At 42.7% G+C, this 25,340-nt stretch overlaps 2 protein-coding genes and 1 non-coding gene across 6 annotated transcripts; 2 read left to right on the top strand and 1 right to left on the bottom strand.

Moving 5' to 3' along the window:
- Nucleotides 1–323: 323 nt before the first annotated feature.
- On the top strand, nt 324–17,009 carry LOC146693189 (interleukin-18-like). 4 transcript variants are annotated; one of them, XM_085478974.1, is made up of 7 exons: nt 324–383; nt 672–889; nt 9,789–9,863; nt 10,010–10,021; nt 10,135–10,254; nt 11,680–11,819; nt 16,396–17,009. In XM_085478974.1, the coding sequence occupies exons 3-7, from the start codon at nt 9,797–9,799 to the stop codon at nt 16,597–16,599; spliced, it is 543 nt and encodes a 180-aa protein (XP_085335100.1). In that variant the 5' UTR covers nt 324–383; nt 672–889; nt 9,789–9,796; the 3' UTR covers nt 16,600–17,009. The 4 variants fall into 4 exon arrangements, with proteins under 4 accessions (XP_085335100.1, XP_085335099.1, XP_085335101.1 ...); XM_085478973.1 differs by having other exon boundaries at nt 325–402; XM_085478975.1 differs by lacking the exon at nt 324–383 and adding an exon at nt 8,677–8,729 and having other exon boundaries at nt 854–889.
- On the top strand, nt 1,504–1,609 carry LOC146693190 (U6 spliceosomal RNA). Its single transcript, XR_014914977.1, has one exon. It is a non-coding gene; the product is annotated as a U6 spliceosomal RNA (small nuclear RNA).
- Nucleotides 17,010–17,392: 383 nt separating the features above from the next.
- Nucleotides 17,393–25,328, bottom strand: sdhdb (succinate dehydrogenase complex, subunit D, integral membrane protein b). The gene is made up of 4 exons (XM_085478976.1): nt 25,240–25,328; nt 21,663–21,773; nt 19,960–20,110; nt 17,393–18,456 (listed from the first exon to the last, which is right to left on the bottom strand). Exons 1-4 carry the CDS (start codon nt 25,286–25,288, stop codon nt 18,291–18,293), a joined length of 477 nt encoding a protein of 158 aa, XP_085335102.1. The 5' UTR covers nt 25,289–25,328; the 3' UTR covers nt 17,393–18,290.
- Between the last annotated feature and the right edge of the window lie 12 nt (nt 25,329–25,340).

The following is a 25,340-nucleotide window of genomic DNA, read 5'->3' as shown; positions in this document are numbered from 1 at the left end:
AAAGATGAAAGACTTTAGACAGTTTTTAACTCTCAGTAATGCCATAGTGATCGTTTGATATATGGACCTGCAGCGGAGTTTAGGCCCAGACACGGCTAGTGACGTCAGACTTAACGACCGGATAGTGAACAATGGTGCTGTTAAATCACTGCACATGAGTGAATGAGTTTGCACTTGGTCCTGAATCCACCAGCGAGCCTCTCTCATTTCATATATACTAAAAACCACTCTGCTGCTCTCTGGCAAGGAATGGTGGTGGTAGATATCAGTTTAAATACTGCATTGATTCCCGATAGAAGAGACCACGCCCACCATTTCATTCTCAGACACGTCAGAGAGAGAAAGCGAGAGAGGACAGGAGGAAGCGTGACACCGTGGAAGTGGTAAGCTTCTGGGCTGATGGTGAGTTAAAAACCGGTAAACTCTGAGTGACTTTCAGAAAGCCTGGACAAGTACTTGCCAGGACCACTTTAAAAATTATAAGAAAGTTTGTGACTCAACAAGACTGCACTCAAGACTTTTGCACTATATTTATAGGCAGTAAGCAGTACATAAATTCAATCAAGTTACAATTCGACGTGAACTGGTTTGAGACCAGAGAAAATGAAACAAGAAATAGGATTTTTTTTTCACTTAATCTCGATTCCTTCCTTTTTTACTTCCGCCGTTAGACTTGAAAGCCCCGCCCTGCTGTCCGTCTCTCACACACAGAGAAAGTGTGACGCTGTAACACGTTGAGGGAAAGAAACATATGAAGGCACAGTAACGGGGTGAGGTGCAGCTTTCTCCTCCTACAAACGGGCTCATTTCTCTGCCATTCAAAGGGAAGTAAGCGCAGACCTTCCGAGGACAAAGACAACTTCTGCAGGTTTTCAAAGCATCTCCAAAGGTATGTGATGGTTCTATTTATGGTTGAAGCTGCAAACGTGACTGGAAGGCGTCCGGTCACAGTCGTGGCGAAACGTAAATATGCATGCTATTAGTGTTTTTTTACTCCGAGCTCCGTGACCGATAAACAGGAACGTCACGAAGCTTTCGCTGTCTAAATTCGGACTATCAGCTGAGGTTAATGGCGGACCACGAAACATTCACACACATGTCGAATAAAAAAGCATTTTTGGGGGGCGGAGGGTTATAACACTGACCCGAAGGAACGAATCCTAAACAGACTGAAGTTTGCTGAAAGCTGACTTTATGGGGGAACTTTTGTGTGGCATTATGGGTCATCGGGCTCGGCATAACAGGCTTGTAAACACGCCTTTATCTTCTGTGATGCTACGACACGCGTGAAGAACCCGCGAGGAGGAATCACCTGAATGTGTTGTGTTATACAGCTGTAACACCGGCCGTCTGATGACTGCAGCGCTCTCACTTTTCAAAGAGGCAAAGATACTGCCTTGAGCCAACTTGGGGAATAGTATTAATAAAAGGTGATGGCTGAGGGCAGAGGTGGGCTTGACCACTGTGGGTGGGCACTGGCAGAAGTAGATATGGAGTGGAAGTGGGCTTTGGCAAGCGCGTACGCTAAATTGGATATGATACAGAGAAGATTAGCATGGCCCCTGCGCAAGGAAGTGGGCTTGAATACTCTCAGATGGAAAACATGATAAGGTGATAAGGTCTAATATATTTCTCTCTCAGTGTGGTCTTATTTGGCAGCGGTTAGAACAGAGGTGTTTCGTCAGGACAAGTAGAGCAAACAGTACTCGCCCTGTCAAATCTAAACATAGATACAAATGAATGCAACAAAGGAATTTAGGGCCACATTTAGAACACATATTATCGATCATTTTGTGAATAAAGCTGTAAGTCTATTTCAAGAAAAAAGTCCAAATGTGGAGATCACAGTTGTTCCAAGACAAACAGCCACGGCTGCTGTACCCTCTATAAAATGCCTTGTATAGATGAGTTAGTGAAACAAATTGATCCATCTTCTTTATTACACGAGGGTTTAAACATCAGTATCCTTGCATCTGTCCATTACCAGCCCTTTCATTTCGTACAAATCCAGCCAACTTTTCCAAATTTGTGTGCGTATTCCTTCTGAGAAGACGGCAGCTCTGACCATGTCTGCTCTAAAACCAGGCAGGTTGAGCAGCTGCTCAGATTATCATCTATGAGAATAACTGAATGTAATATGTTTAACCAGCGTTTAATCCCCTGTAGATATTGACTGTTAACCACACTACTCAAGCCTTTTAATTTAGCATTTTTTTCTTTTTTAAATTAATATATTTTAATATACTTATTCTCCTTTAGTCTCAGCTGACTGCAGGTTTCCCCAATTTTTAAACAGCCCATTTGTATAAATACTGAAACTAGTTACCTCACAGCACATTGTTAGTCAGTGGGCTGGTTTCAGTCATTATGTAAGTGTCCTGTTTATAAGGTTGGGGAAACCTGAAGAAGTCACCTGGATGAGTGACGAAACGTTTCTCCCGCTGAAAGCGCTACATCCAGAGAACAGAATCAACCTTTGGGGATGGTGTTTTATTGCTTTCTTTCGTCTCTGTTTGACTCTCTGTACCAGTGGATTAGACACCTATAGTTGTTTATTTTGGCATCGCCAAAGCTAACTTGGAATGGACTTGAAATTCAGGATAATAAGAGGACAGGCGTGCCTCATTGTCTGAAGTGTTTGAACTTTGTGAAGGCTCTCTGATGTCACTTTCACTTCTTACAATTGATACAAAATACTTTAGTCTATGCACTGACCTGGCCTTTACAGCATGGCTGATTTATTCTATCAAGGTGACCGCTAATGCACATTAATGACACAACTTAACACCTGCTCATCCTGTGGCCTGATGCATTAGACCTCAGATTTCTGTATAGTTTTTTATTTTATATTTATATCCTGTTCATAGCCTGTACACAGCTTGTACTCACTACAGCCTGTACATACTTATAGTTATAGAATATTCACAACATACATCATACCGTGTACATTATAACATACCATCAATCAATCAAAATTTATTTATATAGCACATTTTTAAGACCGAAGTACACCAAAGTGCTTTCCATTAAAATCGCAGTACAAATAAAATCACAATAAAATATAAATTACAAATATATAAAATATAAGATAATTACATAATCTAAATACAGAGCCAGATGTAAATTACCCTAATTCGCCTTAAATGCCAGATCAAACAAATACGTTTTTAAACGTGATTTAAAAGACTGAATGGAATCTGACGCGCGAATATGAAGAGGGAGAGTATTCCATAGCCTGGGTGCAGCAACGGCAAAGGCACGGTCTCCTCTGGTCTTCAGCCGAGACCTAGGTTGCACCAAGAGCAGTTGGCCCGATGATCATAGTGCTCTCTGAGGGCTGTACAGACAGAGGAGATCAGCTAAGTAGTCAGGTGCCATATTGTTCAAAATTTTATAAGTAAACAATAGAATATTAAAATCAATTCGATATTTGATAGGAAGCCAGTGTAAATTTTTCAGAACAGGGGTGATAGAGTCAAACTTTCTAGTGCCGGTCAAGAGACGTGCTGCGGCATTCTGGACCAGCTGCAGACGCTGCAGAAGAGAAGATTGTAGACCCAAGTAGAGTGAGTTACAATAGTCCAGTCTTGACGTAATGAAAGCATGAATGAGTTTCTCCATATCTTTGTGTGGTATGTAGGGTTTAGCCTTAGAGATTAGGCGTAGTTGATGAAAGCTAGTTTTTACCACAGTAGAGACCTGTTTGTCAAGTTTGAAGGAACTATCCATGAAAACTCCAAGATTCCTGGCAGTATCAGTAAGGTGGTTAGCAACAGGCCCAAATGTGTCAGTCAATTGTCCCAGAGGCATATTTCGGTCAAAAACAATAATTTCTGTCTTCTTTCCATTTAAAGTAAGAAAGTTACGTGATAACCAGTCCTTGACATCACTCAGACAGTCAAACAGAGGATGTGGTGAGGATAAAGCATCCCCAGTCAGGTGAAGGTAGATTTGAATATCATCAGCGTAACAGTGAAAAGAGACATTGTGTTTTTCAAAAATGGAGCTCAAGGGCAACATATAGAGAGAAAACAACACAGGACCCAATACCGAGCCCTGGGACACACCACAGCGGAAACGGGCAGAAGAAGAGGAATATTTTCCCATCGAGACGGAGAACGACCTCTCAGAAAAATATGATTTAAACCAAGATAAAACATTTCCTTTGAGGCCTACTACATGTTCCAATCTTGCCAAAAGGATATCATGATCAACCGTATCAAAGGCTGAGGTCAAATCCAATAGTACTAAGACCGCAGAGCGCCCAGAGTCAGCAATTAAGAGAAGGTCATTAAAGACTCTTAGTAGGGCAGTTTCGGTGCTGTGACGCGGTCTAAATCCAGACTGAAATTTATCACTTATACCGTTTCTCTCTAAATAGGTCTGTAGTTGCCGAAGCACTATTTTCTCTAAGACTTTTGACATAAAAGGAAGTTTAGAAATCGGCCTGTAACTAGCTAGAATGTTACGATCAAGGGTACTTTTCTTGATGACAGGTTGCACGACTGCATGTTTAAAGACAGTCGGAACATAGCCAGATGACAGTGAGAAGTTCATTAGAAATAAAATACAAGACCCGATTGTATTCAATGCATCCTTAATGATACGAGAGGGAATAATGTCGTGCAAAGAATTTGAGCTTCTCAGATTATTAATTATTTCCTTTAAAGTAAAAAATGACACAGGTTCGAACTGTTGGAAAACCGTTGAACATTCAGAAGCTGGGGCTTGATTTACTACCAAAGAATGTGTGGCCCTTAACAATGAGATTTTATCTATAAAATAATTTAGAAATTTTTCGCAGAGGGCCGGGGAGGCACCCACTGAAACATCCGAACAGGGATTAACCACTGAATTAAAGATTTTAAACAGGACTCGAGGATTATGGCTGTTATTCGCAATAATGTTAGATAAAAAAGAAGTTTTTGCCATTTTGGCAGCCTTCTGGAATTTAGACCGGCTCATATGCAGGATGTCAAGGGACACCTGAAGTTGATCTTTTTTCCATCTTCTCTCAGCTCGACGACATTCACGTCTAAGAGCGAGGATGGATTCATTTAGCCAAGGTTGGCGTGAGGTTTTACGGCGTCGAATCTTTACTGGAGCCACAGTATCCAAAATAGAAGTACATATAGAGATGAAAGAGTTGACTACGCCATCAACCGAGAGAGGTGCATTACTGATGTCTTCATAACCAAAAGAATTGGCAAAGGCCGCAGAAAAAAGAGCAACAGCCTCAGAATTAATCGGACGTGATAGGCTCGGTGGACCCTCAGAGTTCAATTCCATATTGCATGACTGAACATCAAACATAACTGGGAAATGATCCGAAATCCCAGCATCATTGATGTCTGTGATGCAAATGTCCAGTCCATACGACAATACCAAGTCCAGCATATGCCCTTTAATGTGGGTTGATTTCCTCACCCACTGAGTAATATTAAAAGAGTCAATAAGGGCAAGAAAGTCCTTTGCCAATAGGTCCTCCTCGCAGCATATATGAATATTAAAATCACCACAAATAAGTACACGATCATAACTTAAGAAAATAATTCCTAGAAGATCAGCAAATTCACGGATAAAGTCCTTGTTGCGCTTCGGAGGTCGATACACCACCGCACAGAGGGTCTGGGGGGAACCGGACAACTCCAGTAGTTGTACTTCAAAGCTGGAGTGCAAGGTGGGAGGCAGTTGCCGCACTCGGAATTTACTTCTAAAAACCGAGGCTAGCCCTCCACCCCTGCCCGCGGTCCTAGGAGAATTAAAGAAAGCACAGTCCAGTGGAAGAAGTTCCGAAAAGGAAGAGGACTCACAAGGGCGAATCCAGGTCTCTGTTAAAAACAGGACATCCAGCCTTGATGCAAGAAAAAAGTCATTTACAACGAAGGACTTGTTCACCAGTGACCTAGTGTTTAGCAGTGCCATACGGAGCGTAGCCTCGTTGACGCTACTGGGAGCACGTCCCAGCCGACGAAGATTACTGTAATCCACACCTCCTCCAGAGGCCCGCTTCCAGCTCCATACAGGTGGACACTCAGCTGGTAGAACCGAATGGGCTTGCTGGCCAGCATAGCGAATCCATCGATGACGACACAGTCTGAAGGTATGCTGGGAGGGCCACAGGTTGTCAATAATGGAGCAGTAGCCAATCACTCCATGTGCTTTTAGGTAAGCTTTAATACGAACGCGAAAACCACTCCGCTTACCCCGTTTCCTATATCGTTTCTTGTGCGGTGTAAAAAGAGGCAGGTAATCCGTGCAGGCGGAAGTATGTGGTCGAGACTGGGAAAAATTCCCTAAGTTCCAATATAGATCCGGCTTTTTGTGATTCAAGGGTCGAAGATTTAAAAGAGTTTGTCGATCATAGGCAATCAGGGCAGTAACATCCGGAAAGCATATAGAAAGTAATAAAACAAAGAGAAAACAACACTCAGGAAGACGGACCCAAAGACGGCTTGCCGTGCACACTGGCGCCATCTTGGAAAAGTAAGGACCCATTTCTGTAATATACTCACATATCTATATTATTGTTAATATATATTGTAATTAGAGCTGAGCGATAGAACGATAACGATATGTGTTGCGAAATAACTTTTCCTCGATAGAAAAGTTAAACTATTGCGTCTGTGAAGGTTCTCAGTCAGCAAAGAGGCACAGAAAAGAAGACCAGACACCAGCGAGGGAGGATAAGAAGGACAGACGCAACAACATTGTCATCCCCTATGTAGCCGGCGTATCAGAGAAACTCAGGAGAGTTTTCTCCAAGCACGACATCCCAGTGCATTTCAGACCCAGCAACACGCTCAGACAGAAACTGGTTCACCCGAAAGACAAAACGCCAAAACACAGACATCATAATGTGGTGTATGCTGTACAGTGCAGCGAGGAATGCCCAGACCTCTACATCGGAGAGACCAAACAGCCACTTCACAAGCGCATGGCACAACACAGAAGAGCCACCTCCACAGGACAAGACTCAGCAGTCCATCTGCATCTTAAGGATAAAGGACACTCTTTGAGGATGCCAATGTTCACATTTTGGACAGAGAGGACAGATGGTTTGAAAGAGGAGTGAAAGAAGCATCTATGTCCACTGTGAGCGACCATCTTTGAACAGAGGCGGGGTTTACGACACCAACTCTCTGCCATCTATAATCCAGTTTTGAGATCCTTCCCAGACGCCTTAACGCCCACTCACATCCTGGGCCATCTGACCTCAGGAATTCGCATGATAAGGTGGGGCCAGGTTTCACAATGAGCACACCCGAAACTCTGGCTGATTGGGACCCACGCCCAGTTTCCCACCTTGGCTCAGGCGATTAGAGGATCATCAGGGGGTCCTTTTGTCCCTCTGTGGGGGGAAACTCCCACTAGGTTTATATCTGGGACTCTCCACCATTTGACCTTAGAACTGAAGAAGCTTCTCGGATGAGAGGTGAAACGTCTTCAAGCAACTTAAAGAAGTCCAGATGCTTTTCTTTGCAAGCTCCTTTGACTTAAACTATTGCGATAGGCCTCATCTCTCTTGTCCTCTTTAAAAAAGAAAAAAAAGAACAGCCAATCCAAATTAAGTAGCGCAGAGCCAAACCAATCACAGCCGTCACGTCACGTGACTTGTTATGTGCCGCACATGTGTATTTGTTTGGGAAGCAGCCAGCGGTAATGGAGGAAATGAGTGCGCCGACTAGAGAAACATCAACCGAGCGTGACCGAAGGTTACCGAAGAGAAAACAGTTGACGGTTCCAACGCCGGAAGAGCCACAGAAGTTCTGTAGTGTGAAGGTATTTCTGCTATTTCAAGTCTGACAAAAACAGAGTAGCTGCACTGTAAATGTGCCGAAAGCAAGTCTGGAAATACAATAAAGCGGTGCAGCTCAGTCTCTGACTGGAAGCGCTGAGTCGTCATTCGGCTTTTGTCAGACTAAAGTAACTGTTAAAACTGTTTGAAAAGCTCAGCTATACAACAAGGAGAGATTGAGAATTTCCTTTTAGTTCTCAGTTTATTTGATATTGACAAAAGTCAGTTTTGTCTGTTCTTCTGTAAAACAAACTAAGATTTATTTTTAGAATTAATATTTTGTTTCTAAGTGGAATTGACAATTTAGTCTGTTTCGTTTGTTCTATTTTGAAACTTAAACGCTTTAGCGGCTGCCTTTTGTGTAGTTTGCAATATTTGCCTTTATTTATCTGAAAAAGTCTCATGTTCCTTAAGTACATCTACCCTGTTGAACTTATTATGGGAAATAAATATTTAAATAAAAACAAGCTGCTGATTATTTCACATTTTACTTGTGAGCAACGGCACATTTAAATCTTACAAATATAGTTATTTGGCTGATATCGTGATAGATATCGTTATCGCCTGAAATGAAAAAAACATCGTGACATGAAGAAATCTCATATCGCCCAGCTCTATTTGTAATATATCTATATCACTAAAGCACTTCTGGATGGATGCAAACTGCATTCCGTTGCCCTGTACCTGTGCATGTGCAATGACAATAAAGTTGAATTCTATTCTATTCTACCTCATCACTGTTACTAATAAAGTAGCAAAGATCTTTTGAAGGAATGCTGTTCATGTGTCCAGAAGAGTTCAGGAAACTTGGAAAATAAATGCTAAGGTTGTGCACCTTACTAGGACTTTGTTTTCTTTCTTGTCACTTATTTGTATAGTGCTCTGTGCGTGTTTGGTTGCGATGAGAAGAAGTGACATTCCCCAGAGTGAGGTTTGTAGTTCCTGTTCTCTAGAGGAGTGATGTATCTCTATTTTTACCTGGCTGTATTACCATGGTAACATACTCTGAGCACATAACCAGGTCATGTCCAGAGTTTTTGTTTAAACTTGTCTCCAGGTGCCACGTTTTACTGCTTCTTACATTTCAAGTATTTTTAAAGTACAATGTAGATTCTTTTTTATTTCCATTGTTGGGGAATGCATTTTAAAAGAGCAAGCTGGTAACTCGTCCATTACTGAAAGCACTGAATGAAGCATGGCATAGCTCCTTCCTACTCTTAATGAATTTTAGGCCACAGGTCACATTTACCTGTACAGTTATTCTATGCACTTTAAGGACTTTCTTTATCAGCTTTATCTTTGTGATATTCATGGTCAGTTTATAACATCCTTTTCCCTGCATGCTGCTAGATACAGTTACACTAGCTGCATGTGAACATTTTTGCAGTCAAAGAACTTTGACTTCAACATCTTCAAAGACGTGTGCAACAGAAAGCGATCAAGAGATTAAAGCATGCAACACATCACAGCACATATCATGTTTGAAAGTTGCCACAAAACGAAATTCATGAGACCCCCCCTTGGTGTCTGCTGCCCATATCCTGACAGGTTATGATACTGTGTGTAGACAGGATGCTGATTGGTTGAAAAACTACTCAGAGCAAGAGCAGCGTTCACCACAGAGGGAATGAGTGTGTCAAAAAAGAGTCAGCAGAGAGACCTTGACAGATGGCAGTGGACAGTTTTCATCGTTTTTAACACTTTCCTTTACTTTTGTGCAGCTAAGATAAAAGAGCAACCAACATTTTTATTAAAATGTGTAAACATGATGCAGAGCTTTGTAGAGCCAGAGCGCCAGCTGGTTATTGAATGGATTTTCAAAATAAGAGCGAGGTCCACTGAAGTAATGGATGGATGGAAGCATGGATATTTGGTTCTTGTGTGTAGACAGCTGTACACAGCGTTCAGCACAAGTGGCTTTGGTTATAAATGTTTTTAACTAGGATTTACTGTGCATTCATTAACCAACAAAGGACTGTGTTTGTGTTAGTCTACCTGATGGCGTCCAGCAGCTGCATCAATGTTGAGTTTTTGGATACAGCTGAGGATTCCTTCTACTTTGAAGGTAAAAGGCATTTTATACTTTCTCAGTAGTTGCGCAGTCTGTACATTTAATCATGTCATTATTATAGGTTAATTATGCAATTATTTAAATTTTATTTCTATTGTCTTTTTTTCAAAATGTGAACGCGTCCTCTGAAAATCTAAAAGTGGCTTCACCGGGTAAAGGATTTTAATATTTCTCTTTTTTAATTTCATTTTAGAATATGATAGCAGAGTAGTATTGTGAGGCGTGATGTGAAGCTCATCGTCGTGTTGTTCTCTCAAAAATACAGATTTTGAGGAGGATAATTTCAGAAAGTCAGGAGAGTATCATTGGTCCATTGAGAGCAAGAACGGTGCTGGATACCTGATTTTAAACCAAGAAGACACATTCGTGCTCCAGACCTGCTGTGGTAAGACAGAGTTCTTGTTGTTATGGTTACTGACTTTTCAGTTCAGTTTGGTTGAACTTGGCAGGCTCAGTAGGTAGAGTGGTGGCCCCATGATCAGAAGGGCAGGGGTTCGATACCCCTGAACAAAGGTACTGTCCCTACACACTGCTCCCCAGGTGCCCAATAATCAATATCAATAAAGTATTCCAAAAAAAAAAAGAGCTTGTGCGCTAGCTTCTTCAACATTGTAATTGTTGAAATTTTTTAAGAATAAAGCAACTTGCTGAGAGAATAAAGCTGTTGACGCATGTTGATGGACATTTGTCTGCTCCGACTCGGATGCTCAGTCATGTTTTGGGCTGCTTAGTCAGGCAGGGCTGGATCAGGTGACCCCAAATCCTCCCTTAATTACATTGCAATAGGCCTCGGCTGCTGGGGCTTCCCGTGATGCACGATCTCCCGTGATGAGCGTTTCTTGTTCATTCAGTAATGTAAGTCGCTAATGACTTAATGCACAGAGATGTATAAACACATAGTGAGTGAGAAAGGTGACTGAAGAAGAAGTACTCGATGCATCATGCAATCGCCCAGCAGCCTACACCTATCGCAGCATAACTGTTAATAAAGTAAAAAAAAAAAGGGTCAGCACGGTGGTTAGCAGTGTCGCCTCACAGCAAGAAGGTCCTGGGTTTGAATCCACTCTTTAGCCAGGGCCTTTCTATGTGGAGTTTGCATGATCTCCCGTTTCTGTGTGGGATCTCTTCGGTACTCCGGCTTCCTCCCGCAGTCAAAGACCTGCAATTAGTGGGGTTAGGTTAAACGATTATTCACACCTATATGTGAGTGGTTGTGTGTCTCTGTGTTAGCGCTGTGACACACTGGTGACCTGTCCAGGGGGTACCCTGCCTCTCACCCTGTGGCAGCTGGGAGAGGCTCCAGCTCCCTGCGACCCTGAATTGTTTAAGTGGATGGAAGTAAAGACCACTGACTGTACCTTTAAGTGAACAATGCATTTGTAGAACGACTGCAGAGGTCTACACTGTGGAGCGGGATTCACATTAGAAATGATTACAGCAACCAGCAACATGACCAGCTGCCTCTGCAGTGAGTCTCTCTCAATGTGGTGGAATTTCAACCCTAACATGTAGCTAAGTTTAGTGTTAATGTGAGTCCCAAATATAATAGATATAATAATACCATATGTCCAAATCTGCAGTCACTACAGCTGCTGCCTGTCAAAACGTGACCCCAGGATTTTAAATTGGTCGGCCCATTAAAAGCCGAACAAATAAGTTTGTGGAGCGCTGCAGTTTGGTCCTGTTTTGCACACAGAACAAACTGACACATATAGACGAACAGAACAGCAGGATATCATCACCTTTGTTCTTTAAAACAAGACATAGCTGAATGACATGCTGCTCTTGCTTGTCCTTGTTTCCTCTTCAGAGAAGAAACTCTGCATCTGGACCTATCGGAGCTCTACTCTAAACAATAAGGAAAAGATGCCAGTCATGATATATACCCTAAAGAATGACCAGACAATGGTGGTATGTTGTGAGGAGCACAAAATTCAAGCTGTACCAATGGTAAGTACAAGAAATCACGATTTGGTTTTAGTGCACTCGCAGTTATTCTGATATTCATCTCATTTCACATTAAAAACAAAAAGATAACATCTATACTGGAAGCATTTTGCTCAATGCGTTGAAGCTGACATTCAAAGTTAATCAGCAGTATACTCTTATCTCTGTGGTTTGGCCTGTGCTGCAGAAAACTGGGCAGTCTGATGGTTTAGAAAATAATAAGAATCCAGTGTATCAGTAACTGTAATTTTACTGGCCCATAAAAACCTTTTTATATTTTTAAAAACAAATACAGTTTAATTAATAAAGTTCATTTTTATTCCAAAACAATGTTACCAAAGCCTTGAAAAAATGGGATCTACTGCACTCCATGCCCCCTTTAGATTCACCTCTGCTCGTTGCAGGTATATAAAATGGGATGGCTGCCGGCAGCCTTCAGCAAGCTGCCTGATTTAAATATTGCATCACACAAAGTTAACAGTCTGCTTTCATTTTAGCTGCTGTAAAGTTACTGAAGGCTTTCACTGTGTTAAACGCTGACTGGCAGCTACATACCTTCTCTTCATGCTGGAACTTGTTGAACAGGTGGTTTGAACAAGGCTTTCCCCCAATAACAGTTTAGATGGTGATTACAGGAACAAGTGTTGCTGTTAGATGCTGGTAAAACATCTTTCAGTCCACCTGATTTCCACCTCTCTCTCTCTCTCTGCTCCTTGCTTTGAAGAACAGAGTAACATGAGTTCAGTTTACGCTTGACTCATTTCATTCTTTTGAATTACTGGATTTTTTAAAGTCAGCATAAAGATCCACTTTGACGTTCTGTTATATACTGATCTCCCAAACCCTACGGTCACGGCTGGGGCAGCAGTCGTGTGGAATTATTTAAGGACCCAAAACGCAGGCACCTCCGAAGTGAGGAGGCTTTATTGAGGGAGGTGGAACAAATACACAAGGCGAGAAACAGAACAGAGTAACCTCAACTGGGAAAACTAAAAAGCAAACCTGAAATGATAACCGGACAGAGACAGAGACACGCAGACAGACGCAGGGAAATCACTCAGAATGACGGAGGACATGAACGCAGACAAACCAGCAACAGGAGAACACACAGGGCTTAAATGCACACAGCAGTGATCAGGGGATGGGAGACAGGAGGGAAACACAGCTGGAAGAAATCCCATCTGATGAGACAGGGGAAACGTAAACTGAATGCACCCACATGAGACAAGGACTTTCAGAATAAAACAGGAAACTAACAGACACAGAGGACCTGAGAAGACACTGAACTTAACAGACTTACAAGCAGACACCGTGGACAGACGAGGGAACACAGGCAGGCATAAAACAAAAGACATAACAGAATAAACAAGAACATAGGATGATATAAAGAAACACCAAACACTGAGTCGTCAGACTCAGGACCATGACACCTACAGCAATTTTCAGAATCATTGTGATAGGAGACTTAAAATTACATACTGATAATCTCTAACTGCATAGATACGGAAATGTATCTTAACATTGCAAAATCATTCACTTTTGGTGCAACATGTTGGTGAGCCCACAGTGGATCTGGATTTTGCTCTTGGCCTGTCAGCTTTCCTCTCTAATCTCTATCTACACCTCATTTTTCGGATGTTAACGATCTAGTTAATTGGTTTAATATTCAATGTTTATCAGTTCTGGACTGTGGAGAACTGATAAAAGCCAGATTAGCGCCAATCTTTCACCCTGGAGCACCAATCACATCTGTTACCACAGAAGAGTGTGCAAAAGCTGACCACAGGTAGAAATCACTGATCTCCATGTTCACTACCTCCTCCTGCTTAGGAGTTACTACCCATGTTCAACCAGCTCTTTAGATGAATAAAACCATCTTATTTTACTAGTTCATTTAACATTGATTGTCATCGTTCCTGGTTGACACCATCGGCAGACTCACGAATCCCGCTTACTCTGCTTTCCATGCCTCCATGTCTCCTTGATATGCCCACTTCTTCCTCTTCAGCCTACAATAACTTTCCTAAATTCATTAAAGAGGTTCTATCTGACATCTCCCCCGTCTTCACTTTATTATAAATCAATCTATTTCTTCACTCCAGGTTACTGTAAAATAGTCAGCATCTTCTCTCAGCTTATTATAACCCTCCCTGCTTTCCACTGTTTTTTTTATAGGATTTCACGCCTAATTCACAACTGCTTTCAAAAACATTTGGCAAAGTTGTCGCTAATCACGTCGTCCTTCCTGGGGTAGTAATTTGTCCTTGACCTGGCAAAAAGCAAAGATGAAATCCCGAGGTCGCTAACGTGGAGACTCCCACCACACCTAGATATGTTGTCCATAATAATTATAAACACAAGTGGTGACAGGGCATCCCTGACGGAATCTGCCACCTATCAGAAACAAGTCCGACTTGCTGCCGGCAATACAAATCAGGTTGTACAGGGACTGAAGGCCCCTAACAACGTGCCAGATATCCCAGACTCTTAAAGTGGATCAGACCACAAACTACACCCCACCATAAGGATGTACTTTTTTTTTTAACAAGTACTTATTACACTTTGTCACAAGAGTTGGGAGTTGGAAGTCCTAACAGAAATAAAATATGCATATAAATTATATCAGTATTGAATGTAATGCGGTTAATGCTGCCTGATATACAAATATATTACCAGAAGTATTGACACACCCATTCAAATCACTGCATTCAGGAACTCAGCCACAAAGTGGTAGGCCACAGAAAATGACAGAGCAGGTTCAATGGATTTTGAGGCATATAGTGCCTCCAAACTTCATGTGACTGTCAGATTAGCTGAAGAGCAGTGTGTAGAGAGCTTCATGGAATGGGTTTCCATGAAACGTCTTGATGCAGGCTCAATCATCCGGCTAAGTAAATCCCCAAAAGTTGATTCTGTTCATCTGGACGTAGAGTTTTCAGTCGGAGAAACGTCACAATGTGAATGGTACTCATGGCCATTTATCAGTGGTCTTTGATCAATGGTCATGAGACTTTGCATAATTAAGATTAAGGAACTGACCTCCCAGCCCATTATTCCTTCAGTGGGCTGGTTTTAGTCATTATGCAAATGTCCTGTTTATAAGATTGAGTCCGGCACCTTAGTTCTAATCAAAGGAACTTTCACAGACATCTCATCCAAAATGAGTCTCTGACCTCACAAAGGAACTCTTTAGCATGCCAAGACATTTTGGACATTTCAGCGCTCTTAATTTTGTGGGAACAGTTTGAGGATGACCCTTCCTGTTCCAACATGATTGCACAGCAGTAGGATCCATAAAGACCTTGCTGAGGGAGTTTGGAAGAACTTGACTGGCATGCACAGATTTCTGACCTCAACTTGACAGGACACCTTTGGGATAAATTAGAGCAGACTGTGAGCAGGCCTCATCAGCATTAGTTTCTGGGCTCACAAATGCACTTCTGGAACAATGGTAAAAAAACAAAACAAAAAACAATTCCCACCTTAATCTTGGGGGTAGCTGCTATGGCTGCAAAGAGTTAGCTGACATCATATTGAAACCTATGGATTAAAGGTATGTGTCAATTCATAGGCTGCATCCTTCGAAGACAGAGGCTGAGAAAATGGCCGTACCCTGTACCATTCACAGAGAGTTGGGGAATGTTGGGGAATGGCTGCAATCATCTTTCAATGATGAGGATGTAACATCCTGGACAGGGAGGAACGCCGTTTTGAGCGCCGAGTCAAGGAGGCCATTTACGTGAAAAGGGAAAGACCATCTCTGAATGGAGGAGGGGCCTAAGGGTACATCTGTCACCATCTTACGCTGTGATTGCAGCCATTCCCCAACTCTCTGTGAATGGTACTCATGGCCATTTTTTTGGTTTTGGTCAGTGGTTGTTGATCAGTGGTAATGAGAATTTGCATAAGATTAAGGAACTGACCTCCCAGCCCATTGTTCCTTCAGTGGGCTGGTTTCAGTCATTATGCAAATGTCCTGTTTATAAGATTGAAACCTGCAGTCAGCTGAGACTGAAGACATCACTTGGATGAGTGACGAAACGTTTCTCCCACAAAACGCTACGTCCAGATGAACAGAATCAACTTTTGGAGATTTACTTACCTGGATGATTGAGCATGCATCAAGACGAAATTCTGGGATAGGTTTGGCCACGAAGGATACACCCGACCCATCCTTCAAATTTTAGGAGGTGACGGACGCATTTGTTGGCCGCACTTGGAGCAGCCTTCGTCGCCTGGCTGTGACATAATCGGCCTTCAAATGCAGCCTCTGAAGGATGCAGCCCCTTAAGAATGGGATGTCACTCAAGTTCATATGTATGTATGATAGCAGTTGAGCCAATGCTTTTGGCAATATGGCGTATATTATACTTTACAATCATGTTTCATGTGTAAGTTGATCAGGATCAACCAAACTGATATTAAGTGACAAACACATACTGAACATTTGATACAGTAAAAACTTCAAAAGAAAACAACAGTTTAATCTCCACGTGTGAAAGGGCCACTATACTTGATCTGCAGTGCGTCAGGATGACACAGTGATTGTTACTCTTTTTCTCCTTATGTCTGTCCATAGACGCCCCCCACAGACATCCCTGGAACGACTCACAAGGCTTTGTTCTACCAGACGCGCCTTTCTGGAACTAACAGGTTTAAGTTTGTGTTCTCAGAAGATCCCAACAAAGCTCTTGGAGTTGTGGATGAAAACGGTCGTTATAAACTGACCCTGCTTACTGAAGGTGACGATGTTGACATGAGAGTTGAGTTTGAGCTCAATTAATTAAAGAAGTTGTCTAAATAATGAAAAAAAAGTCATCTGACTTGACTAAATGCAGATATCCGATGTAACAACTTCTTAAAGTCATAACTCAGAGTCACTTTGTGATTTAAATGGAACAAATCTGATCTCAAACCATTTGGAACCTCAACATGCTCCCTGTTGTATCATTCTAAGGTTACAATGTGTCCATCCATAAATCTTTAGTTAAAGGCAGCTTTGAAATGAGTTTTATCTCATTTGAGATTTTGTTAGTATTCAGTTAATCATTGAATATTGTGAGGTTGGACCCATGCATGTTTGGTTTGGGCCCGTGTAACCTCAGATTGAACCCAAAATTAGAACTATAAGCTCATACAACAATCTAGCTATTAGCATTTGTACATAAGAATAAAGGCTTTGTACTTCTTTCATTGTGTTTCTTGTTTTGTCATGAGTGGTGTACTTCAAAGAAAGTTGAAAACGGCCAGGCTCTGTTAGCATGAGCTAGCTCGACTAATCCCCGTCGGAGATGACGGGTAAGACGACAAACACGTCAGAGGAAATCTGTAAATCCTATAAACATAAAAGGCAACACCAGCGCTGTAAAGTAGTCGAGACTAATGTGAGATGAAGTTTTCTGAGGAGACATTATTAATATTCGGCCAGTGTAAAAGGTTCAAATGGAGCCGTGGCACGTATGCACTCGGGGTCGACATGTATACTCTATAAGCTCAACATAACCTGCTAACCCATCCACTGCTCCGTAGTACACCCCAGCTGAGCCTTGATGGAAAGAACAGAGTGACGCCAAATGTGGAAGCTGGAATAAAACATGTTTACTGCACAGGTGTTGTGACATCACACTCACTCCAGCCAAACACAAAGAAGTGCTGGTGTGGAAGCTGCATGCAAAGACTGTACATGTGTACTGTGTATAAGTGCATGTTCCAAGATTAGAATGTAATGGACTGCCATATTAAGTCTTATTTTACTGATTTAGGATCCAAATAAACATTTATTTTAAAGCCTTTTTGTTTCTTTGAAATTTGCAGATTGCAGCAGAAACTGATTCACATACAAAGTATAACATGACCCCATAGAGACGCAGTCGTGTCCTGTTCCTGCCTCGAAGGTTAAAATAAGATTTAGCCAGTCTGACCTTTATTAAACCTTCAAGCAGAGCATTAATAAAGCTTCATATAAGCACACGCTGTCTGCTCCTACAGCAGAGCCCACGGCTCTCTGTACAGCCGCAGCGTTGCAGGGACAGCCTGGTCGCAATGACACTAAAACACTAGGTGGGGCATGGAAATGGTTTTCAAACAGGGGTTAGTGTGTGCTGCTGATGATAGTGTAAGAGAAAAGGCAGCATGTGCACACACTGGAAGTAAACATGTTTAAGAGATCAGCCACACAAAGGACGCAAATGAGAAAGAATGAACGAGAGCTCAGACAGCTGTATTCCTTAAGACTTGATCAAGTCATGGCTGTGTTGTTAAAACATGTTTGTAGCGTAAATTTGTTCCACGGTTACTCAGGAACAGCCCAATCAATGCACAAAGACAAAGCTAGAATCAATGAACACAAACACTTTTGAATCAATGAAATATTGTCAAAATGATATTTACAGAGAACACACTGATTTCGTTTGTTAAACACGCAGCCAGGACCAGTGTTTCGGTCTTCCTGAGCGTCCCGGCCCACAGTCATATTCACTTGCTCCAGAGCAGGGCGACAGCTTTGCATATGCCCACGTCGTTGTAGTTGAAGTAGCAAAGACCAGTGAAGGTGATCGTGGACAGGAGGAAGAGAGCCGCGTTGGCCATCTTGATCTTTGCGTCCCCGTGAACGTAGTCTGTCAACACCTGCCCGAGACCCCTGCAACAACACAGGCAGAGGAAAAGATGAGCAGCCAGTGAAGACAGAAGGCCTCCCTTTGCTTCAGCAGGGTTACACTGAAGCGCTCTAAATGACTGCACAGCACACATGGAAAATGTGCAACCAGTGTTTCTAAACTTGACCATGACAGTAATGCATCAACTACTGCCCCATAAACGTGCTGACGTTTCCACGCACGACGCAACATCTGAATGAACTGTGTGCACACGTGATGACAGCCAGGAGCCTCAGCCGTCACGTGCACAGAGTTCTCGCTCTGCAGCCTGACACACTAATACTGGAGATTCCAGCTGGGACTAAAGTAGGGCTGCTCAATTAATCGAATTTTAATCTCGATTACGATCTGGGCTTTCAACGATCGTTAAAAATGACTGAGCCGATTATTAGCCCCTCCCTCGTGCTTTACTCTGGCGCTGCTCCGTGTGGCAAATCAAGCGCACCTCTCTGCATTTTGAACACGTGTCACAACAATTAAGAGGACCCAAGGGAAGCTCGGAAAGCTAAGCAGAAGTTATTAGGAGAGGAGAGTGACGGCCGTTGGTTGAAAAGAGAGGTAAAAAACCTTCAGTGGTGTGGAAACATTGTGGGTTCAGTCAGACGTGGATCAAGTAGACACAGTGTGTAAACTTTGCTACAGTAGCTGCACCACAGAGCAACACTGCAAAGTTCACTAAACACAGACGTTTACATTTTTCATTGATTTCTTATATTGCAAACATTTGCACTGTTATCAGTATTTGCACTATTTTATATTATTTTTTAAAGTCATTATTCAACACATTGTTATTGTTAAATAAATATCGTCAAATAATCGAGATCTCAATGTCAGTGAAAATAATCGTGATCATCATTTTTGCCATAATCGAGCCGCCCTAGACTAAAATGCTGCTGCAGTTGTCCAAACCTTTAATTTTTTTAAAGAGATTTGAGATCCACGTTATAAAATATGATTTCTGAGCTGCAAAATCTTCATCCAGTGACAGTCACAGTAACAGCTCGTCTTATGTTTGAGCCATTCAGTCTCTAATTAACCAAGCTAGCTAAGCATAAGTGTCTCCAATTTGCATAAAACAACTTATATTTTCTGTTGTAATACTTATGTGACCTCCAGGGTAAGTATACCATTTAAATGTACGTTGATAAAAACCTGCATGATGGTCAATAAACAGAGAAACATTGTTCGTGTCAATCATACACAATCACTGTACCTAATAAACCAGCTCTGTATTGAGAGCTGAATGAGGAAATATTGTTTCTCTGTCTCAGTCATAAATGCAGCCTGGACAGTGTCCTGGTATTGTGACAGACTGGCGAGAGCTTATATAGCTTTCAGGAAGTGAAAGCTCTAAAAAAAAAGACAGCTTAGCGTTACTGTTCAAATAAAACACAGGCGTCAGGAATATTTTACCTGAGGCTTGCGAATATTTGCAATAACATTTTAGAAACAAGTGAAACCAGGGATCAGCTGACTGCTAGTCTTACCAGTGTCCGTGAAGGGTCAGGGCAGCAGCCAGAGAGTAATTGATGACAGGACCAGGGTTGAAATAAGCGACAGGGCCCATGGCCAGCAGCAGCACGCTCAGCATTCGCTCTGCCGTCCAGTGCAGAGAGGCCGCTTTGGAGGTGGAACTCGCTGTGAAGCAAGATAAACTGCAGATCATCAGAAGGCCGAACAATGTGAAGCTCTGAGCAGACTTCAATCTGACTCAGTCACATGCATCTCAAATTCTACACATGCCACTGGAAAGACCGGGTCTCCTGCATATTAGGTTTGGCTACTTCACTGAGCCGCTTGTGTCTTTACTGAACATCTTTCTGCGATTATTTTTTTCAGTTTTTTGTATCTAATGTTGCACAAATTGTAGATAACAAGTATGGTCAGTAATCCATCAGCATCATTGGCAAGCAGTGAACTTGGCACCAATCTGAGGGTGACAACGTCTGCAGCTCTGCTCTCACGTTCAGTTTGTTTAAGCTGCACAAACCAGACGTGGAGCTGTGACACTGTCCTTGTATCGGCATCCAAGTAAATGCAGTTTTAAATGATGATTTTATGGTTAAAAATAATAAAGTCATCATTAATGCTCAAAAGCCTCTAATGTGGCTGAAGCGGGCATATTTCTCTTATCTCTCTCAGCAGGACAGGAAAACTGATTGTTTCTTCACTATAACAAAGACTGGAAACCTTTCTGTTATAATAAGATAAGCTGGAAATCCACATTGTTACAACCGATGTAGAATTTAAGGGCGATACAATTTAAACACCTGAAATTGTGATATATTGGCCAAGGATTTATTTTCTTTATCTTGCTTTGCACGTATTAAGTGCCTTTGTTGAAAGACTCACGGTTGGTGTTACGCAGCGTTACAAATGTGAAACTGATCAGATATAAGGACTGGAGAGACAAAAGAGCCAAAGAAAAACTCTGACAAAAAGAAGGAGGACTATCACTCACTAAAGTAAGAAAAGGTGAATCATATTCTGGCTCAATATGAACGTATTTTTACATTTGAGCAAAAACAGAAAGAAGGCTCCTTCATTCTGGACCCACATCGTGGGTAAACCACATGACCTCCAAACAGGCCAAAATGTCACCGCCTGTGTTCATGTGGAAAAAAACGCTGTGTGTACACGTGAGGGCGAAACCATGAAGATCCAAAACAGGAACCAAAGCGATCCTGCTCCACTTCAGACACCTGTACCTGCTGAGCGGTTGCCAGGTTCGTGACCCTGACCAAGCCCGACTGTGACCACGATCGCATCAGGGTTGTTCCAGGCTCAGTGATGACTGCGTGTGACACAATCGGCCTGCAATGGCTCCTCCTTTCGCCCTCGGGGTGTAGCGCTCCATTCTGCTTCTCTCTCGCCCTCCATTAAGATTATAGTTAATGCAAAACATGTCTGAACTAGCCATTTTCTGCTCTTGGAAAGCTAACCAGCTCCTCAGATGCCAGGACCGCCCCACTGGACCTCCACTGGTGTTGAAATGTAATGTGTGTCACACACGCTACACTTACGTTGAGTCAAAAGTAGAACATGTGCAGCTTAGAAAGCTTATGTTGATTTAAGTGTGTCAGAGCTGATGACTGCCACAGAGGTTTCTGAGGTTGTGGTATTTAAATAATCTACGTGCACCTCTCGTTCTGTACAACACCTGCACACAGGGCGCTACGTCAACACTGACCCTTCAGATTCTGTGACGAATGAATCCTCGCCGTCAGCAGGTTCGGCTGCTCCAGGTGTTTGTGGGGTACAGCCAGCGGCCTGACCAGCAACGCGCTTTGATAGAACAGAGCTGAGGAGAGAAAACACAAAGTCACAAACACATCTGGCTGCTTTACTTTTCCTTTCCTCATAATGTTGTGTATGTTTTGTGTGTGTTCAGTTTCTAAATTTAAAAAAGGTACTTTCTGGATTTGCACAATGCTGAATTTCACCACAAGGGGGCGGGGTTTCACCAGGCAGTGTGTTGACATGTTTTCAAGTGTATGACGTCGCTCCTTTAACCTAATTATTTTTAAACTCCCATCTTTTCCAAGAAGCTTTGCCTTTACTCAAACTTCCAACCTGTTTATTTCCTGAACAGTCCCACATTTGTAAACAAAACGCAGTTGTGGGTCGCGGTCATGAAAAACCTGCCTAATCTTCTCTGCTAACTCCAAACAGCTTATTCTGCTGCCCTATGTGACTGGAGATCGGCTGTTAGCAGTTTGTTCTTGATGGTGTGGGTAGAGAGCCAACAGGCAAACCGTCCTGCAAACCTTTCACAGACTGCCTACGTTTCCAAGGCTGCGTTCACACTGCAGGCGAAAGCGCATCAAATCCGACTTTTGTGACCCTCTGCGACCATCTATCCGATCATGGTCTGACAGTGTGAATGGCACAAATCCGATATTTTCAAATCCGACCTGGGTCACTTTGGTATGTGGTCCTGAATCCGATACATATCTGATGTTTTAGAAAGCGACTGCTGTTTGATGGTCACGTCGCATTAAATCCGTCTTTTACGTCACTGACACAAGACAGACGCCGATTATCAGCGACGGAGAAGACATCGCGAACGCTTCCTGGCCATCCAGTGAAACTGTTGGGAAGACAACGTTGGAGAAACGTGAACATTTTTTTGTACTGTATTTTTTTGTACTGGTGGCGATCGTGGCTCAAGAGTTGGGAGTTCGCCTTGTAATCGGAAGGTTGCTGGTTCGAGCCCCGGCTTGGACAGACTTGGTCGTTGTGTCCTTGGGCAAGACACTTCACCCGTTGCCTACTGGTGGTGGTCAGAGGGCCCGGTGGCGCCCGCCAGTGTCCGGCAGCCTCGCCTCTGTCAGTGCGCCCCAGGGCAGCTGTGGCTACAATGTAGCTGCCATCACCAGTGTGTGAATGTGTGTGTGAATGGGTGGATGACTGGATATGTAAAGCACTTTGGTTAGGGACTAGTAAAGCGCTATATAAATACAGGCCATTTACCATTTACCATGTATAATCTGCAGATTCTGACAGAAATCTGCAGCTATCCTCTAAAACAGCAATAAGGATCATTATTAGGCCAAATGTAGATAACACAATAACTTTATAACTTAAAGCAAAATTGGGAAACGTAAAGTCCGAAACAAGTCTTTATATTAAGGCCATCAGTCACACAACACTGTTGCTCTGGGTCTAAACAGAGCACGTTGTGTGTGACGTCTTCTTTTGCGCATGCGGCCGCTTTGAGCGTTCACACTAGAGCGCGTTTGCTGTCACGTTTTATCTGTAGTGTGAACGAGCAGACAAAAAAAAAAAAAAATCGCATTTGATCAAAAAAATCGGAATTGAGCTTTAAGACCTGCAGAGTGAACGTAGCCTAAGTGGTACGGTGTGAGGAAACTCTTTTTGTGGTGTCGTCGTCTAATTAGGACACCCCCTAGATACTAACCCCGTGTTTGCCTACTGGTGGTGGTCAGAGGGCCCGGTGGCGCCTGTGTCCGGCAGCCTCGCCTCTGTCAGTGCGCCCCAGGGCAGCTGTGGCTACAATGTAGCTGCCATCATCAGTGTGTGAATGTGTGTGTGAATGGATATGTAAAGCACTTTGGGGTCCTATGGACTAGAAAAGCGCTATACAAATGCAGGCCATTTACCCCTGATAGATGGAACATGGCCTTCAATGGTACCAGGGCTCACTGCAGATAACACTGCATCTTAGTTTGCCCTATGGCATGGACCCTACACAGATCAGTTAAACGTGGTGTGGTTGGAGCAGAAACCAACTACAAGAGCAGTGTGCATGCTCGCAGGTGCTGCTAATCAGGCATCTGATTGTCATTGCATGGGTTCCTTGCTCAACAAAAAAATGTATTTTCCTTACAAATATGGTACTATTAAAGGTGAAATAACTGGTCTTCCAACATCTTCAATGCCAAGAAGCACTGTTACAAAGAAATAATGACCCAAACCAAATTTCCTTACTTTTGATGCCAAATGTATTTTTTAACCTCCGAGGACCTGGTGTCCACACGTGGACATCACATGTTCTCTTGTCTAGACCAAAATACTCAATTCTGCTCTACATGGGCCTGATATCCACTTACGAGGACATTATACTGCCACTCTTCTATTAAAATTTAAAACAAATGTCCTCATATGTGGATCTCATTTTTCTCATAAATAAAAAACAGCTATGACAGCTGGGATAGGCTCCAGTGCAGTGCTTCCTACATGTCCTCCATTTCAATACTGTACATTCTCCCAGAACACCACGAGTTTTAAACTGCGACACATCACACACAGTTAAGGTAAAATAATTAGTGGTGTCTTTACTCTGAGAGACTGTCCCCTTCAAGCTCCATGGAGCATTGGAGCATTTCCCTTTGTGCACAGCAGCACTGTGTTAATGATCTGCTATGTCACGTAGATCTGAACTGAAAAATATAAATGAATAAATGAGGAACTGAAAGAAAGCGTTGTGTTTTTAATTTAATTAAATAATAAATGCTTTTTTCCTGGCACAAAGGGGGATGACAACAACAGCACGAACAGACAGAAGAAAATATTGGCGTCGGTCTGGAAGTTCACTGGTGCTTCTGTATTAGCTCACAGTCAAGATCAAGCATTTTAAGATCTGCTTCACAACGAACACTAGCGGGATTTAATCAGATAGAATGAGCGTAATCATAACTATCACACACTGTATATAATTCTTTAAAACGTTTATATTTTCTTGTGTTTGTTATGAACACATGAAGGCTATGTAATAGTGCGATTACAGCTGGAAATCATCCACACAAACAGCCAAACGAGAGCAGCCTTACCCTAACGCAAACTTTACTGTGCTCTTTAAAACGTCAAAGGAAGGGAGCCGATTTCTATTTTACTTTTTTAAGAGGCCCGTCATTGACTACAAATCTTGCAATTCAGGTCTTTTGCCTCCTTTTTCCTTCGAAGTAATAATTCTCCAACTTCTGAATAATCTTTGGTGGACAGTGCTGAGCGATAACGCCGCGGTCCGACAGCGACGTCACCATGCTAGCAAAGCGGCCTTTGGCACTACTCATACCTAGCTGGCGCTGGCCACTGACAGGTAGCAATAAAGCGGCTAATACTGACAGCAGGATGCTTCAGTGAAACCGTGATCTTGAAAAGTCTGCAGCTGGCGCCATTTGTTCGTCTACGGCCAACACTCGACTTCACTTCCGTCAAATCGGCCTGCTGTCGAACTGCGGCCCTAAAGTAAGCACACATGCTTAGAACAGTCATAAACCCCGGAGAGAAGCAGCGCTACTCACGTTTAATTCCTCTGCGGCACACAGAACTCAACCTGACGATGGCCGCCATGATGAACAACCAACCAAGGTCACGGCAGTAACCCGGATGTAATCCTGTCGAC

Source organism: Copadichromis virginalis, linkage group LG14 (assembly GCF_057382275.1).
Source record: "Copadichromis virginalis isolate Kocher_CV1m ecotype Utaka linkage group LG14, C_Virginalis_male_GT1.1, whole genome shotgun sequence".
Taxonomy (NCBI): domain Eukaryota; kingdom Metazoa; phylum Chordata; class Actinopteri; order Cichliformes; family Cichlidae; genus Copadichromis; species Copadichromis virginalis.
This window is presented reverse-complemented; position numbering and strand designations above follow the sequence as displayed.

Bases quoted from the DNA above. Each gene is read 5' to 3' on its own strand.
- LOC146693189 (XM_085478972.1), top strand. From the start codon at position 9,728: ATGTTTTTAACTAGGATTTACTGTGCATTCATTAACCAACAAAGGACT. The intron at 10,255-11,679 runs GTAAGACAGAGT...TTTCCTCTTCAG, and splicing joins CGTGCTCCAGACCTGCTGTG to AGAAGAAACTCTGCATCTGG. The intron at 11,820-16,395 runs GTAAGTACAAGA...GTCTGTCCATAG, and splicing joins AAATTCAAGCTGTACCAATG to ACGCCCCCCACAGACATCCC.
- sdhdb (XM_085478976.1), bottom strand. From the start codon at position 25,288: ATGGCGGCCATCGTCAGGTTGAGTTCTGTGTGCCGCAGAGGAATTAAA. The intron at 20,111-21,662 runs GTCAGTGTTGAC...CTTGCTTCACAG, and splicing joins TTCGTCACAGAATCTGAAGG to CGAGTTCCACCTCCAAAGCG. The intron at 18,457-19,959 runs GTAAGACTAGCA...GTGTTGTTGCAG, and splicing joins CTGACCCTTCACGGACACTG to GGGTCTCGGGCAGGTGTTGA.